The sequence below is a fragment of the Manis javanica genome, chromosome 4 (genome assembly GCF_040802235.1).
Source record: "Manis javanica isolate MJ-LG chromosome 4, MJ_LKY, whole genome shotgun sequence".
NCBI classification, from domain to species: Eukaryota; Metazoa; Chordata; class Mammalia; order Pholidota; family Manidae; genus Manis; species Manis javanica.
Genome location: NC_133159.1, coordinates 145091797 through 145106578, shown reverse-complemented (window position 1 = coordinate 145106578; position 14782 = coordinate 145091797). Strand labels below are relative to the sequence as shown.

The window sequence follows — 14782 nt, the reverse complement described above, 5'->3', positions numbered from 1 at the left end:
ACACCTTGCTCACATATAAGCTAATTTAGGGTTTCAAAATTGTAAAATAGACAATTCCTGGTTTGTTTTTGGTTTTTGTCATTTTGAAGCATTAAGAAATTTTTCAAGAAAAGCTGTGGTCATATAAACAGAAATTTGACCTAGGCTATTATTGGTGTGGTGTTCATGAATAAATGTGGAGAGGTTGTATTTGCTCAAACACTAGTTTGGGTTGTATTTTCTTCTTCCTCACGTAGAATATAAAGAGGGTGAGTCATCTAGAGGATGATAGATGTTTCCTAGACCATTTTTAACTCCCTTCCATCCTTTCCTCCAACCCTCCCATTGCCTCCACCTGTAGGTTGTAGATGAGCACGAGAGTGTGGAACAGAGTAGACGAGCACAAGCTGAGCCCATCAACCTGGACAGCTGTCTCCGTGCTTTCACCAGTGAGGAGGAGCTAGGGGAGAATGAGATGTACTATTGCTCCAAGTGTAAGACCCACTGCCTGGCAACCAAGAAACTGGATCTCTGGAGGCTTCCTCCCATTCTGGTATGTTATAGTCTACCTCTGAGAGAGCAGGAGTCTTGCCTAAAGGAGAAGTCAGGAACAAATAAGTCTTGTTCTTTTTCAAGAATAAGATTCTCCTTGCACAATGTTTCAAAACACTTCTTGTGTAAGGTTTTTATGTTGCACACAGATTAATTAGCCTAGTTCCTGCTAGATATTTGCTAGTTCCTGATCCTAAAGACCATATAGCCTAAAAGGAGAGATCATGTAGGCCAGTAATTGCATTTTCATGCAATACGTGGGAAGCACCACTAGTACAACCTGGTGAATTTAAACTTCTAGCACTGAGGGGAGAAAGCTTCAGGCTTACCCTCAGTGGACGCCAGAAAGGCAACTGAGCCTGAATCTCCAATCAGTGTTTGGTCACATGGCCACACACACTGCCGGAGTTACATGTATGTACACAAGTGCACTGAGGCTTATGTGTTCTTTTAGATTTGATTTACTACTTCTGCTTTCTCCCTTCATGGATTAGGAGACTCTCCTGTTACTTGTCAGGAGAGTCTGAAGTGATGAGTCTTGCTGTTCATTTAAGAAAGCTTTTTCCTTAAAGGTGAATGTATCACATCAGATGTAACTGTAAGACACTGGTATATTTTAACCAGACCTTGTGTGCATTTTCTTTTTATTCATGTCTTCTTTCTACTGCTCTGTGAGAATATGACTATAGGTTTCTTTCCTTAGACCAGAACCACTTCTCAGGGAAGGGGGCACAAGAAAGCAATAGCATTGGTTAGCTAGCTCCAGATATGGGAATCAAAGGAAGGGAAGAAGAGGGCAGGAGTAAGCCTAGGGACAGGTAGATGGGAAGGGGGAAAGGTTTTTTTAAATTTAGGTATAGTTAACATGGAATTAAATGCATGGATTTTAAATGCCTAATTTGATACGTTTTGACAATTCCATATGCTCATATAACCATCGTGTAAAACATGTGCATAAAGGCATTTATAAAAGTATGTTTTTGAGGTCTTTAAAGAATAATGAAGAGTAAATATGATGTCAAGAGCTTGATAGGCTTCTACTGGATCCACATACCAGCATGCTCCTTAGGAAGGGATACTGTGTAAACAGTAAATTGTTAAGCATTTAGGTGGAGATAGCCATCCAAAAGTCTGTCCCTGCACGAGAGAGCATAACACTCCATAGGACTAGAACTCATTGCTCTTAGAAAGGAGAAGAGAACCCTGAAAGGGGGAAAGGAGATTCTTAGGCTCTTCAGGATGGTGAAACTCCCTGATAGCATCCAAAGGATATAGTAAGATAGGAGAGGCCTCCTTTTGGAGCTTGGGTAAGTTTCATCTGTAAAAAAAAACTCCTCCGTTTTTACTTTTCTATTTTTTATACTGAGGTACACACAATAAAATGCACCAATCTTAGTGTACAGCTTGATGAATTTTGATTTGTGTATACATTCATATAGCCATCACCCAAGTCAAGATCAAACATTCTCACTAATTTTTTTCCCCTTCACGTATTTCACCTACTCCCCAACCCCCTTCCCTATAGTAACTACCAATCTGTCCACTAAGTCTATTTGTGTTTTGTTTTGTTTTTTAGATTTGATATATAAGTAAAATCATATGGTATTTGTCCTTCTCTTCGGACTTATTTCATTTAGCATAATACCCTGTAGGTCCGTCCATTTTATTGCAGATGGCAAGATTTCATTCTTTTTATGGTTGATTAATATTTCATGGTATATATACCCTGTATCTCTTTTATCCATACTTCAGCCAATGGACACTTGAGTTGCTTCCATTTATACACTGTTTTAAGTAATGCCGCAGTAAACATGAAAGTGCACATATCTTTTTGAATTAGTGACTTTGTTTTCTTTGAGTAAATTCTCAGAAATGGAATTGCTGGGTCGTATATGGTATTTCTATTTTCAATTTTTGAGAAACATCCATACAGCTTTGCATAGTGGCTCTACCACTTTGCAATCCCACCATCAATGTAGAGAGTTCCCTTTTTTCCACATCCTCACCAACACTTGTTATTCCTTGTCTTGTTTCTATTAGCTATTCTGATGGGTATGAGGTAGTATCTTGTTGTGGTTTTGCATTTCCCTGATGATTAATGATGTTGAGCATCTTTACATGTGCCTGTTGGCCATCTGTATATCTTTGGAAAATGTCTATTTAGGTCCTCTGCTCGTTTTTTAATCAGATTATTTGTCTTTTTAGTGTTGAGTTATATGAGTTCTTTATATATTTTGGATTTAAGCCCCCTACCGGATATATCATTTGCCAACATATTCTCCTATACAGAGGGTTGCCTTTTCATTTGGTTGATGGTTTCTTTGGCTGTGCAGGAGCTTTTTAGTTTAATGTAGTTCCACTTGTTTATTTTTACTTTTGTTTCCCTTGCCTGGGGAAATATATCCAAAAAAAGTTAACTAATGGCCATCTTAAAGAGTTTACTTCCTTTTTTCTTCTAGGGGTTTTATGGTTTTGGGTCTTATATTTAGGTCTTTAATCCATTTTTTGAGTTTACTTTTATTTATGGTGTAAGACAGTGATCCAGTTTCATTCTCTTACATGTAGCTTCCAGTTTTGTCAACACCAGTTATTGAAGAGGCTGTTGTTTCCCTGTTGTATATTCATTTCTCCTTTATCATATATTAATTGACCATATATGTGTGGCTTTGTATCTGGGCTCTCTATTATGTTCCATTGATTTATGTATCTGTTCTTATGCCAGTACCATACTGTTTTGATTACTATAGCTTTGTAGTATAAAATGCCTCCATTTTTCTTCAGAATATTCAGTATAGTCACCTATCCTCATGAGTGTATTTGTGAGTGGATCTTTTACGCTATTGGAGAGAGAGAGGTAAAGGTCAGTATGGGTCTCATCCCCAGAAAGCAGAGGAGGACATGCAAATACAGATTCTAGGATGCTGAAGACATTTGGGAGAGTTGTGGATATACACAGGCTATGAAATTAGAGGATTACCATGTTAGCCATATATCTAAGTACAGTGGCCCCACTGATAGCTCTGATATATGATAAAATAAATTCGTTTTGAAAAAAAGTAATGTTATACTTGAACATTCACATGTATTAGACCTTTTTTTTTGGTAAATTTTCAGAACCTTTAATGCAAGTGTTTTCTACCTTTTCTTCTCCAGATTATTCACCTTAAACGATTTCAATTTGTAAATGGTCGATGGATAAAATCACAGAAAATTGTTAAATTTCCTCGTGAAAGTTTTGACCCCAGTGCTTTTTTGGTACCAAGAGACCCAGCTCTCTGTCACCATAAACCACTCACACCCCAGGGGGATGATGTCTCTGAGGCCAGAGTTCCAGCAGGAGAGGTGAAGAAGGTGGATGCTCAGAACTCAGCTGAGGAAGAGGACATGCTCCTGAGGAAGAGCCCATCCTCACTCAGTGCAAACATCATCAATAGCCCTAAAGGTAAGGAGGCCAGGGGGACCTCGTGCATCCCAGACATCATCCAGACTGGGGCTTTCCTAGGACGCTGGGGGCTGCATGTTACCTTCTGTCTTCCACTCTGGACTAAAAAAGCTTTGGTGAGGTGGAAGTAACCTATCTGGAATCATACCTGTGTAGATCTGAGCTACATGACTTTTAGCAATCTATTTTCTCATTCATAAAAAGGAGATAATACTAAGTTCACAAAGTGTGAGGATTTGATACATCAAGAGTGAACCACTTTCACTTTCATAATGCCTGACACGTGGCAATCATGATAGTTGTAATTTTGTTCCCTTACAACAAAGGTTCTCCAAGTGTGGTCTGAGAACCCCTAGAGAGTCTCTGAGACCCTTTCAGTAGGGCTGGAAGATTAGAACTGTTTTCATTTAGTTCTTATTCTGTCACAACTGTGCAGAGGAATCAGAGCCAACATGATGTGATGATATCGCCAGTGAAATACATGCTCATTTGTTACATTTTTTTTCTCAGTTCTAATTTTTAATGTTATAAATATTGATAGATAGATATATATACTCATGAATTTTTTTTAATTCCTCAGTTTTAATTTCTAATGTGATAAATATTGATAGATGTAACCCACATAAACAAAATTTCCTTAACAATTTCTTTAAGGGTCTTTAAGGAGGTGGGGGTGCTGAGTCCTGCTACCTTAGGATTATTGTGGGTGATAGAGTTCCCAATACCGTGGCTAGCAATAGTAAGTGCTTCTAATTGGTGATCATATTTTTCATCTAAGGATGTATTTATATTTATAAAATTCCTTGCTCTAATAACATTATTTTCAATCTGACCTAATAGTACCTTTCTGCTATTTTCTAAATTCCTACACAATACTTTATGTTTTTAAGACATAGCTGCCTGGAGGGGCTTGGCATTGAGGAAAACAAGAATATAACTTACTGGCTCCATAACAGGAATAAAGAGTAACCAGTCAGAATGCTCCTGTCTTTACTTTAATGTATACATTTGTGAAGTTGGCTTCAAAGTTTGCATTTGATGATTTAACTTATGGCATTTGGATTTATGAATATTTTCCTTCTCTCTCTTTCACAGGTTCACCTTCTTCATCAAGAAAAAATGGAACCAGCTGTCCCTCCAGCAAAAGCAGCAGCCCTAACAGCAGCCCTCGGACTTTAGGGAGGAGCAAAGGGAGGCTCCGGCTACCCCAGATCGGGAGCAAAAATAAACTATCAAGTAGTAAGGAAAACTTGGAGGCCAGCAAAGAGAATGGTGCTGGGCAAGTTTGTGAGCTGGCTGATGCCTTGAGTCGAGGGCACATGCTAGGGGGCAGTCAGCCTGAGCTGGTCACCCCTCAGGACCACGAAGTAGCTTTGGCCAATGGATTCCTTTATGAGCATGAGGCATGTAGCAATGGCTACAGCAATGGTCAGCTTGAAAACCACAGTGAAGAAGACAGCACTGATGACCAAAGAGAAGATACTCATGTTAAGCCTATTTATAATCTATATGCAATTTCGGTAAGTGGTTTGCTATATGGTTTTCAGAATGATCTGCACTTTTTCGTGGTTTGTTCATTCATTCATTCATTCATTCATCAGCTTTTCAGGGCCTGCTTATTTGGTAGGCATTGAACTCAGTGATAGGCAGAGTAGCAGTAGACAGTCTTCTGGGTAGAATCCAAGATACAATGTACTGCAGGGGATAGTCATGGAATTATTGTAACTGGTCACAGATTCAAGTCAGTCACAATTGTGTGTTCCTAAGGATTTTTTGCTTTCTAAAAAATAATTACAACCATAAAATGGTTAAGATTTAGAGCTTTTGAATTTTGCTTCTTGTTTTGTTCTTAAGAAGAGGTAGATGGTGCCAAAACATTCTTTCTTAACCTGATCAGTGTTTTTCTGACAGATCCTAGGACTATGCCCTACCCAGAATACTGATAACTACTAACATATCTCCACTTCTTTTTTACAGTGCCATTCAGGAATTCTGGGCGGGGGCCATTATGTCACTTATGCCAAAAACCCAAATAGCAAGTGGTACTGTTACAATGACAGCAGCTGTAAGGTAAATATCCCCAATCTTTGAACAAAAGAAACAACAGATTTGGGAGACTGTTGAAAGTGTGGATTTTTTCCTGAATGAGAAAATAATATTTCTGCTAGAATCAGTGCATAAATAAATGCCTTCATTTAGTTCCAGCAGGAGAGGTGAAGAATAGCCAGTCAGAATGCTCCTGTCTTTACTTAAATGTATACATTTGTGAAGTTGGCTTCAAAGTTTGCATTTGATGGTTAAAGGAACAAAAGTGATATGCAGAGTAGAGAATGAAAACATGAGTGTGAGAAAAAAGTTAATGGTTAATGAGAAAAAGTTCTTAAACTTTTGAGCTGTTAGGATTTGAGGTTGTTTGTTTTGTTTCATTTGCCATTCTTTTGATTTACCTTTGGTCAGAATATATTCCCCAAAACAAGCATTGAAAATAATAGGGTTCATTTCAGGGGCAGGTATGAGACAGCCAAATATTAAGCTGATTGGAAACAATCAGGTTTAGTAATTAAAGAGGGTTGGTGCTCCCTTCCCTGGTAAGGATTAAGAGCGAGCATAATAATGACTTTTTTGTTAAAGGCTTTTCTTGCCCTTTCAGGAACTTCACCCTGATGAAATTGACACCGACTCTGCCTACATTCTTTTCTATGAGCAACAGCAGATAGACTATGCACAATTTCTGCCAAAGATCGATGGCAAAAAGATGGCAGACACAAGCAGCATGGATGAAGACTTTGAGTCCGATTACAAAAAGTACTGTGTGTTACAGTGAAGCTACCACTCTGGCTACTAGACAGGCTGGTGGTGAGGGGGATGACTCCCTGTAGCTGACATTTGGCAAAAGCATCGCTGAAAGGCAAGCTAAATGTAGTTATTTTATCCTGTGGCCCTGAAGCACAAAATAAAAATCCTAATTAAAATAGCAGTTAACATAACAGTAGTGATAATTTTGTTTGGAAGTGTCTCACACAAGTTCTCTGGTAGAGAACTTTCAGGCAGAGCGCACCATTAGCCTGTAAACAAAAGGGTTTGGCACCAGCCACTTGGGACCAAATAAGAAATTGTGCTTGTCCAGATAGGAACAAATATGTAGTGAGTGTAGAGTTTACCAATAATCAGAACAAAATACTAAGAATCTCCTTGGAGTCAAAGTAAAACAAAAAATCGTAGTGTTGTCTGGAGACGACATGATATGCTACCTCCTTTTACCTGAAGTTCTATTCCATTATATTGGCAAGACGGAGAAAACAAGATCCTGAAGGTGTGCAAAGGATTCCTACAGTGTGGATGCAGACTTCTTGATTAATTTTTTAAACCATTTTCCCACTCCTCCTATGCCTTTCTTGCTTTTTGTTTTTTGCTGTTGTGTTTGTGTTTGAGACACAACCAGTCATTGATGGCAGAGGCGTATATAAATGGTCAATCTTAAGAGCTGTGTGCCTTCTCCTTGGGGTCTTGGTTGAGAGACCCTGTAGGGAAAAAAAAAGCATTCCAGGCAATCCAGCTAACGTGGCCCTACGGATAGAGGCCTCTTACTGTGTGGATGCCTCAGGCATCCTCTGAATGCATTCCCTCCTCCCCCACTGCGAGGTGTGGTAGGGTGGTTGCCAGTATTTGCACCATCTTCACATGCACATGTTGCACAAAGAACTTCTGAGAAGGAAAATGACATCAGCGCCAGATGGTGTTTTACAACTAGTGGTTGTTGGTTCTTTGTTTCTTTGTTTTGCACTTTAAAAAAAGAATACATGCAAATGAACTTTTCCAAACTTGCTCATTATTTGATGGCTGTAAGGGCTATAAATTACCTTGAAATGGGTTATTGTCCCCCATCATATTAAATTAAAAAAAGAAAAACATCCCAAGCATTAATGGTATATTTTTAATGAAATTGGTGGTTTTAGGGAGTAAACTTCTGTTTTCTTTGCATATCTTATTTTGCCCCCCCAAAAGTTATATTTCTTTGCTCACTTCACTTTTTCCTCCAATAATTCAAGACTGGAACAAAAGTATAAATGTTATTTATTTCAGGCAGCATTTTTTTTTCCTATGTTCTTTTTAAATATATGTTTGAAGTAAATATATCACTTTTTTTTTTCAATCTTTTTTTATTCATCTGGATCCTGGAATTGTCGGGCTCCATTACCCTTCCTTCCTTCCTCATAGATAGTAGGTAATTAAGCATTTGTGTTATGATACCTGAGGCTGGTTATTACCCAGTTCTTCTCAGAGCATTTGGGAAGATTGTCTTAAATGGCTGCCTAACTTGAAACCCTCTTCAGAAGAAGACGGTAATTGTAAGGAGGAAGGAATGGCCTAAGTGGTATAATATGATGAAGTCAGATAAATGCAGACTTCATAGTTTCATAATTTTCAGTATATAAAATCTGTCCATTCTTACCTGGACAAGTTCCATGAAAAAGTGGAAGATTTTAAATAATTTCCTTACAGATGTTTTATTTAATCAGGTAGCACAATCTACTAATGTTGTTTGATCTGTGTTTGTTATATTGGTTGTAATTAATTTTTTTAAATTCATGATTAGAAAATTTATTAAATTAACTATTAACTACATTCACCTTGTAAATTACTGTATAAAACTTGACAATGCACTGACTTTAGAGAGATGTTGATGTATATAAATAGAGTGTAAATAAAATAGTGTGGATGTACTGAAATATGAACTGTATAAAAAAAGTATTGGTAATTGTATATGGAGTGTACTTGTTTATCTGTAACTATTATCCAAATTAAATACTGTGGATGCATCTCTGTGTTGTTTTTCCTCTATACAAGTAAACAGAAAAAAAGTCAAATTCTTCAGCCTTTCTCTCTGTGACGTTTTAATTCTCTTACTTGAATAATACCTACCTGACTTACAGAGTAGATGTTCCATCTCTGAGAAAATGGGAACTGTGATGAAGGTAGAACAAGATTACCTGCAGTGATCAGGTGAGTTGACAAACTTGTCTCACATCCCTGCTAGGCAATTATTTTGTAAGGCATTGAAGGGGAAGAAGGGTAGAGAGCTGGTGATGAACTGAGAATAGATGAAGGAGGTCATACCATAGTTTACAGGCAAATTAGGAGATAAGAAGAGGAAGACTTCTCATTGGTAAAATGACTTGAAATGATCCTAGGTTTCTAGCGGGTGTGAGAAGCCAGGGATGTCCCTGACTGTGTCTGTGGAAGTCTCCAAAGAAGTTGGCAATGTTGAGAAGAGTCGAAGGTTTAGAGCTGTGGGTCCTTCACCTTCAGCCTCTGTTTGTTTACCTTTAAAATGTAAATACCTTCCTCTCAGGCTTACATTGTAAATGAAGTATATAAATTCCTGCCTCAGTTTCTTGGTAAATGCTTAATGAGTGTGAAATTAACACCCATGAGATTCAATCCTGTTTTGCCAAGAGGTTTTTTACTCCCTTGGTATATACTGACACTAAAAGAATTTAATACCTCTCCACTCACAGTCTCTAAAAACAGGAAATACACATTAAAATTGTATAGAATGAAATGTGTTGAATCAGCAGCAGTAGTAGTCATGAAAAACGAAGCACATCTCCTAAAATGCCAGTCTATGTCTCTAGCTTTTTCAAAGACAACCTTGTAAAGGACCAGCTTAAGGAGATGAGCAAGCATCTTGTTTCTGGCTCCAGAATGAACCTGTAAGTTGAGAGGCCTTCAGCCCCAACCTTCTCTGCCTGAAGGTAGCAATTCCACAGGGAATCTCATCACCACTTGGTGGCATTGCTCACTGCAGTTTCCTTTCTTAATTGCAGACACCATTGAAATTGAGCAAGTAAATGTATTGCCACATTTCCCCCAACTATTTTAAAGGTTAAATGTAGAGTTTTACTAGCCAGAATCTGTAGGTTAAAGAACAGAGAGCCCAGTTTTCCTTGATGATGTACCAGCGGGCTCCTTAGTTTTGAAATCACAAAGTCAGAAATGCACACACACACACACACCTCTATGATCAGAGACTCATGAAAGACAGAGCAATAAAAAGAGGCTTGTCTTTGGGTTTACCAAACTTCCTGAACAAATGGGAAGTGAGAGGGGTAAATAAGAGTGAAAAGTTGCAAACTCGGAGGCATATAGGGACCAAGTTGGAAACAAAACGTAAAAGAAGCAGATCTAGCTGTGAATGAGAATGGGGAGTAGCTGGGCCTATGGTGAGTTCTAGGGCACACATCCATCTAAAGTCTCCGTTCCATTGTTACCATGCAGGAATGTGGGCTCCAGTGCTACCAAATCTCTCTTCCCCTTCTAAGGAGAAACCAGAAATCCAGAAATAATTTAGAAATGTAGGCAATTAATTTTGTTTAGATGTTAAACATTGTACAGTCCAAATAAAACCTATCTGCAAGCCAGTTATAAGACACCAGTTTATGCCCTCTGGTAAGTCGAAAGGTCATGGATTTTGAGCCCATTAAGACAAAGGTCAGATTCTAGCTTGGCTGTTAAAACAGATGTGAACTAAAACTAGTCCCTTAGACACAGATTTCTCATGCCAATGAGAATACCACTCTAATTCAGAAAGTTACTGTAAGGAATAGATACTGAATGTAAATAGGCACAGAGCCTGACACCTATTAGGTACTCAGTATAATATAACAGTAATGTTACGGTTGAGTGAATTACCAAGCTGGAAGCATACTGCATGTTCTAGGTACAGAGCTCTGTGCTAGGTTCTCTGAGGAGCAGTTCCCAACCTGGCAATTCAGCAGCAGCATAGAATCAACTATGAGCTTGTTAAATGCCCCTTCCAGGGCCCCACCCATCATTGTCCTGTTACACCTGTGTTCTGTGCCTATCTACACCCAGGTTTATGAGATCATCTCCCTTGCTTCCAAAAATCTGCATTCTAATAAGTTCAGGAGAGATTGTTTTGCAGCCAGTTTGCACTGGTCTGCAGATTGGTCATTTATGGACACCACAGCTCCAAGGAATGAGTCATTACTTTCAGTTTAATTAGGGAAAGATGACGGGCATATGCATACATGTAGGAGGAGTGATAGTAATTAACCAAAGCTCCCTAGATACGATTGAATCTGATGAAGTGCTGACTGCAGACATTAGACTGTAGGCTGTTCATAGAGTACTTAGGGAAAACCAAATGGGAAAGGGAAGTGAGCTGCACCATGAAGCAAGATGAGGATTTTATTGTCAGGAGCATGCAGAATAGCGTTCTAGACAGACAAGCAGAGGTGGTGCATTGCAGAGACCTGCTTGAGCTTAGCTGAAGGTGAAATGAGAAGAATAGTAGGGGGGAATAAGTGGACAAAAGTCTGCTGTGAAGGCCTCTGACTGTCAGACCAGTCTGTTAAGTGTTTCACATTGCCAAGTACTTTGGTATGGTTGCAAAACATTTTCATCTGGGTTACATAAGTACACACTAATCTATTTTAGACCATTTTATTATAAACAAGTTTCTGTTTGCTGTAATTTAGCTTTGCTTTCTCTTTTTCATACATTCAGTCCATTTTTGCTTCAATTTCTCTTGATAATGAACTTCGGGCAATACCAGAAGGCCTAGAAGAACGCAGATGACTACTTGGCTTTAAGTGCTCTGAGAAGAGAAAAGTAAGTGGAAGAAAAAGCAAAAAAGAGTCAGCCAGGAGGTGGGAGAAAAACTAGAAAGGCTTTGGAAAGGGAGAAGGCACGCCAGGGAGATGGGCTGGGGGAGGCATCCGAGGCTCGCGGGGGCCTCGGGCACGCTTCTTCAGTTCACAGAAGGACGTGCTGCTGCTGATGGCTAAACACCTGGGGCTCACTGGGATGATGCACTGTGTAGCGGGAAGAGGACATCCACACTGCAGTTCAGCAGGAGCCTCCCAGGATGGGTCAGGAGATGCCTAAGGTGATCAGACTGCTATAGCCCCAAGTGCAGGTGAGTCATCTTACTGGCACCACAGAAAGCAATGAACTAGAAATCTATTCTACAGTGTTTGCTCTGCTCCTTGCACAATTGTATCACCTTGAGCAGGTCACTTGTTTTCTTCTCAGCTCCCTTTGTGAGTAAGGAAGGAGTTACGTTAAGTCAGTGGTCTTCAGCTTTTACTTTGAAACAACATTAGGCCTGGCCCTTTCTTCAAACTATGTTTTATCTGAAGGACCCATACAATAGTTTACGCAACCAGGTTGGAGTTGTTCAGGTTGAAGTGGGTGGGGGATGGGGTTCGGCTTGAGCAACCCGTGAGGGCTAGAGCGGATGTCCACTGAGGCACCTTTGACCTGAGATTCAGAAAATGATGATACAGTGCTGCTGCAGCACCGGAGGAGCTCCCAGAGAACTATCCCAGCAACGAGAAATTCTCATTTGGTCTGCTGGAAAGCGTGGTGGCAGCGGGGTGGACCTTTCTGAAGCCATTTTGCTGTTCTCAGTACATCTGGGCAGGGAGGAGAAGCCAGCCAACTAGAATGAAGACCAGTCAATCCCTCCTTTGCAAAGGCCACAGGTAAGTGCCTGGAGCGCCTGTGGCTGGGTGTCTGCAGGGAGCCAGCCCCAAAGCCTCTGGCCTCCCCTTGTGCCAGCTGGAGAGTTACTGCTGCTGCTCCTCGTTTGCCAAGCTCCCTGTAGCTTGGAGCTGTAAATAAACAGCTTTGGGAGAGATGGGAAAGGGAGAGGGCAGAGTTTATCACTCATACATCAGATGTTTATTGAGTACCTATCATATGGCATAACGGAGTGTCCTGTGCTTGGAACTGGAAGAAACGATGGAGAGGATGCTTGGACATTGAATGGACATACACTATTTGTCAGACCTCATGCTATTCATGTTCTAGCCTTTATCTAACGCTTACCACAGCTCTTTAAGGGCTGCATTCTCATCCCTTCTTGTAGATGAAGAAACAGACTCAAAATTAGGTCTCTTGCCCAAGTTGTCACACAGATGCATTGGTTCTGAGGTAGATTCAAACCCAGGCTCATCTGGCTGCTTCCGTACCACCCACTTCCCCCTGAACTAGAGTCTGTAATCCACCACTTAGCATCTTGAGAAGATAGCCAATCACTGTGAACCCCAGTGGCCTGTCTGTGACAAGGGAGGAGGGTCTTGATGACCCTGACTACCTTATAGTGTTGTGATAAGCATTGAATGTGAAACCCTTTTAAACCTGATCACACTTATGCAAACGTGAAGTGTTGTTGTTACAGAAGAAGTGGGTGTCCTGCAGGCAGCCTCCTCCCCATCCTCCTGGAAGATGAAGAAGTCAGAGGAGCAAATAACCATGCAGTAACTCAACTGGAACAGACATCCTAGGTTCTCACCTCTGGCTGCCCAGGAGCCGGACTGAGGATGGAAGGGGGCTGTAGAAGGGGAGGTGGGACAGGCAGGGAGAAAAAAGGGACTCTGGGTCAGGTCAAGACCTTTAGTTACAAACTGGACGTTGAAGTGCCTGGTAGTATCTTAGGGATTTAACAGGGATGTGATAGTTCCAGAGGCAGAATGGGAAAGACAGGGACAGCTCTTCAGGGGAGGGCAGCCACCAGCCACAGCAGCCAAGAGATTCCTTTGTTCCCCACTGGCCCTCTGCCAGACTGGGCTACCTGACGATGCTTGGCCCACCGAGGACAGTGCCTCCTCCCATTAAGCTGGGCCTTTTCCTTCCTGGCCTTTCCTGGGGAGGGAGGGAGAACAATTGAGCCTAACCGTTTGTACCCAGGTGTTTGCACCTGTAAGCACGGACTCTAAACCAAATACCACATGTCCCTCCAGCCACCACAGCATGCCCATCACAGCTGCCTTCCATTCAGTCCTGGCTGTGCTGAGCCCTGGAGGGAGCCCATTATCTTCCCCACCCAGTTATAAGTCCAGCTTTGGTTTTCTCATCTCTCCCCTTCCATAATAACGGAAATGCTAGGCCTCATCCAGAACTCATACCAGTATCCCCCGTTTCCAAAAGTTTGAGTGACAACACTTTGCTTTTACCAAAGACCTATGTTAGTACAGTAATGGCTTTTTCGTAAAAGTGAAAATACTCTTTGCATTTCTTTGGGTTAATGGTACTAACGTAGCTCTTTCCTAAAAGCCACGTGGCATATTACAAACTTCTGAAAGGAGAGGAGGAGGGAGGATGCTCTGCTTTACTCCACATCAGCTTACATAAGGTTTCAGAGGAACACTGTATTTTTGGATGGCAGGAAAAATGTGTATGTCAAAAAAGAAAGAGGGAGAAAGGGGAGGAAGTTGGGAAGGAAAAGAAAGAGGAAGGAAGGAGGAGAAAAGGGAAGAAAGAGAAAACATGCCTAGTTTCAGCTCTGGGGAAATACCCGGTATAAATTTGGAGGACAACCTAAACTGTAACTGGTCTGAAAAAGAATGTTGAAGTCAAAGACCTGTGGCACTGCCCAGGTAATCCCCCTCCCAAAGTGGCAGCATGGGGGCCACGCCTGGCGAAGGCTTGGATGAAACATTTCCTCTGTGATCCTGTTTGCACTGATAGTTTGTTGGAAACCATTTCCTCATCTAGAGCACTCCCTGAACTTGAACCATTACCAAATTCCATGCAGCAGGATGTGTGAATCAGCTCTGTGCCCACTCTGCTGGCCTGGCCATCACAGCCTCGGGCTCACTGAAACGTCATTCACTGCAAGGACACAGGTTTCATTGGGCCACACACACACACACACACACACACACCCCTCGAAGCCCCACTCTCCCTCTCCATATTGATGGCACCTCCAGAGGTATTTCAAATGTGCCTTAAACTAGTCCTTTCAGCTACCACGTGCTGAGCTCTGGGCAGGAGCAGCCA

The 14782-nt window shown here is 41.0% G+C and overlaps 1 protein-coding gene across 5 annotated transcripts in view; it reads left to right on the top strand.

Annotated features, from left to right (window-relative positions):
* Positions 1-8793, top strand: part of USP32 (ubiquitin specific peptidase 32) — a 234431-nt gene extending 225638 nt beyond the window's left edge. For all 5 annotated transcript variants that reach the window (XM_073235293.1, XM_073235294.1, XM_073235292.1 and 2 more), the window contains 5 exons: positions 341-532; positions 3685-3973; positions 5069-5493; positions 5951-6043; positions 6624-8793. In XM_073235293.1, the coding sequence (XP_073091394.1) occupies positions 341-532; positions 3685-3973; positions 5069-5493; positions 5951-6043; positions 6624-6797 (1173 nt within the window). In that variant the 3' untranslated portion in view covers positions 6798-8793. The remainder of the gene's footprint in view (positions 1-340; positions 533-3684; positions 3974-5068; positions 5494-5950; positions 6044-6623) is intronic.
* Positions 8794-14782: the final 5989 nt, after the last annotated feature.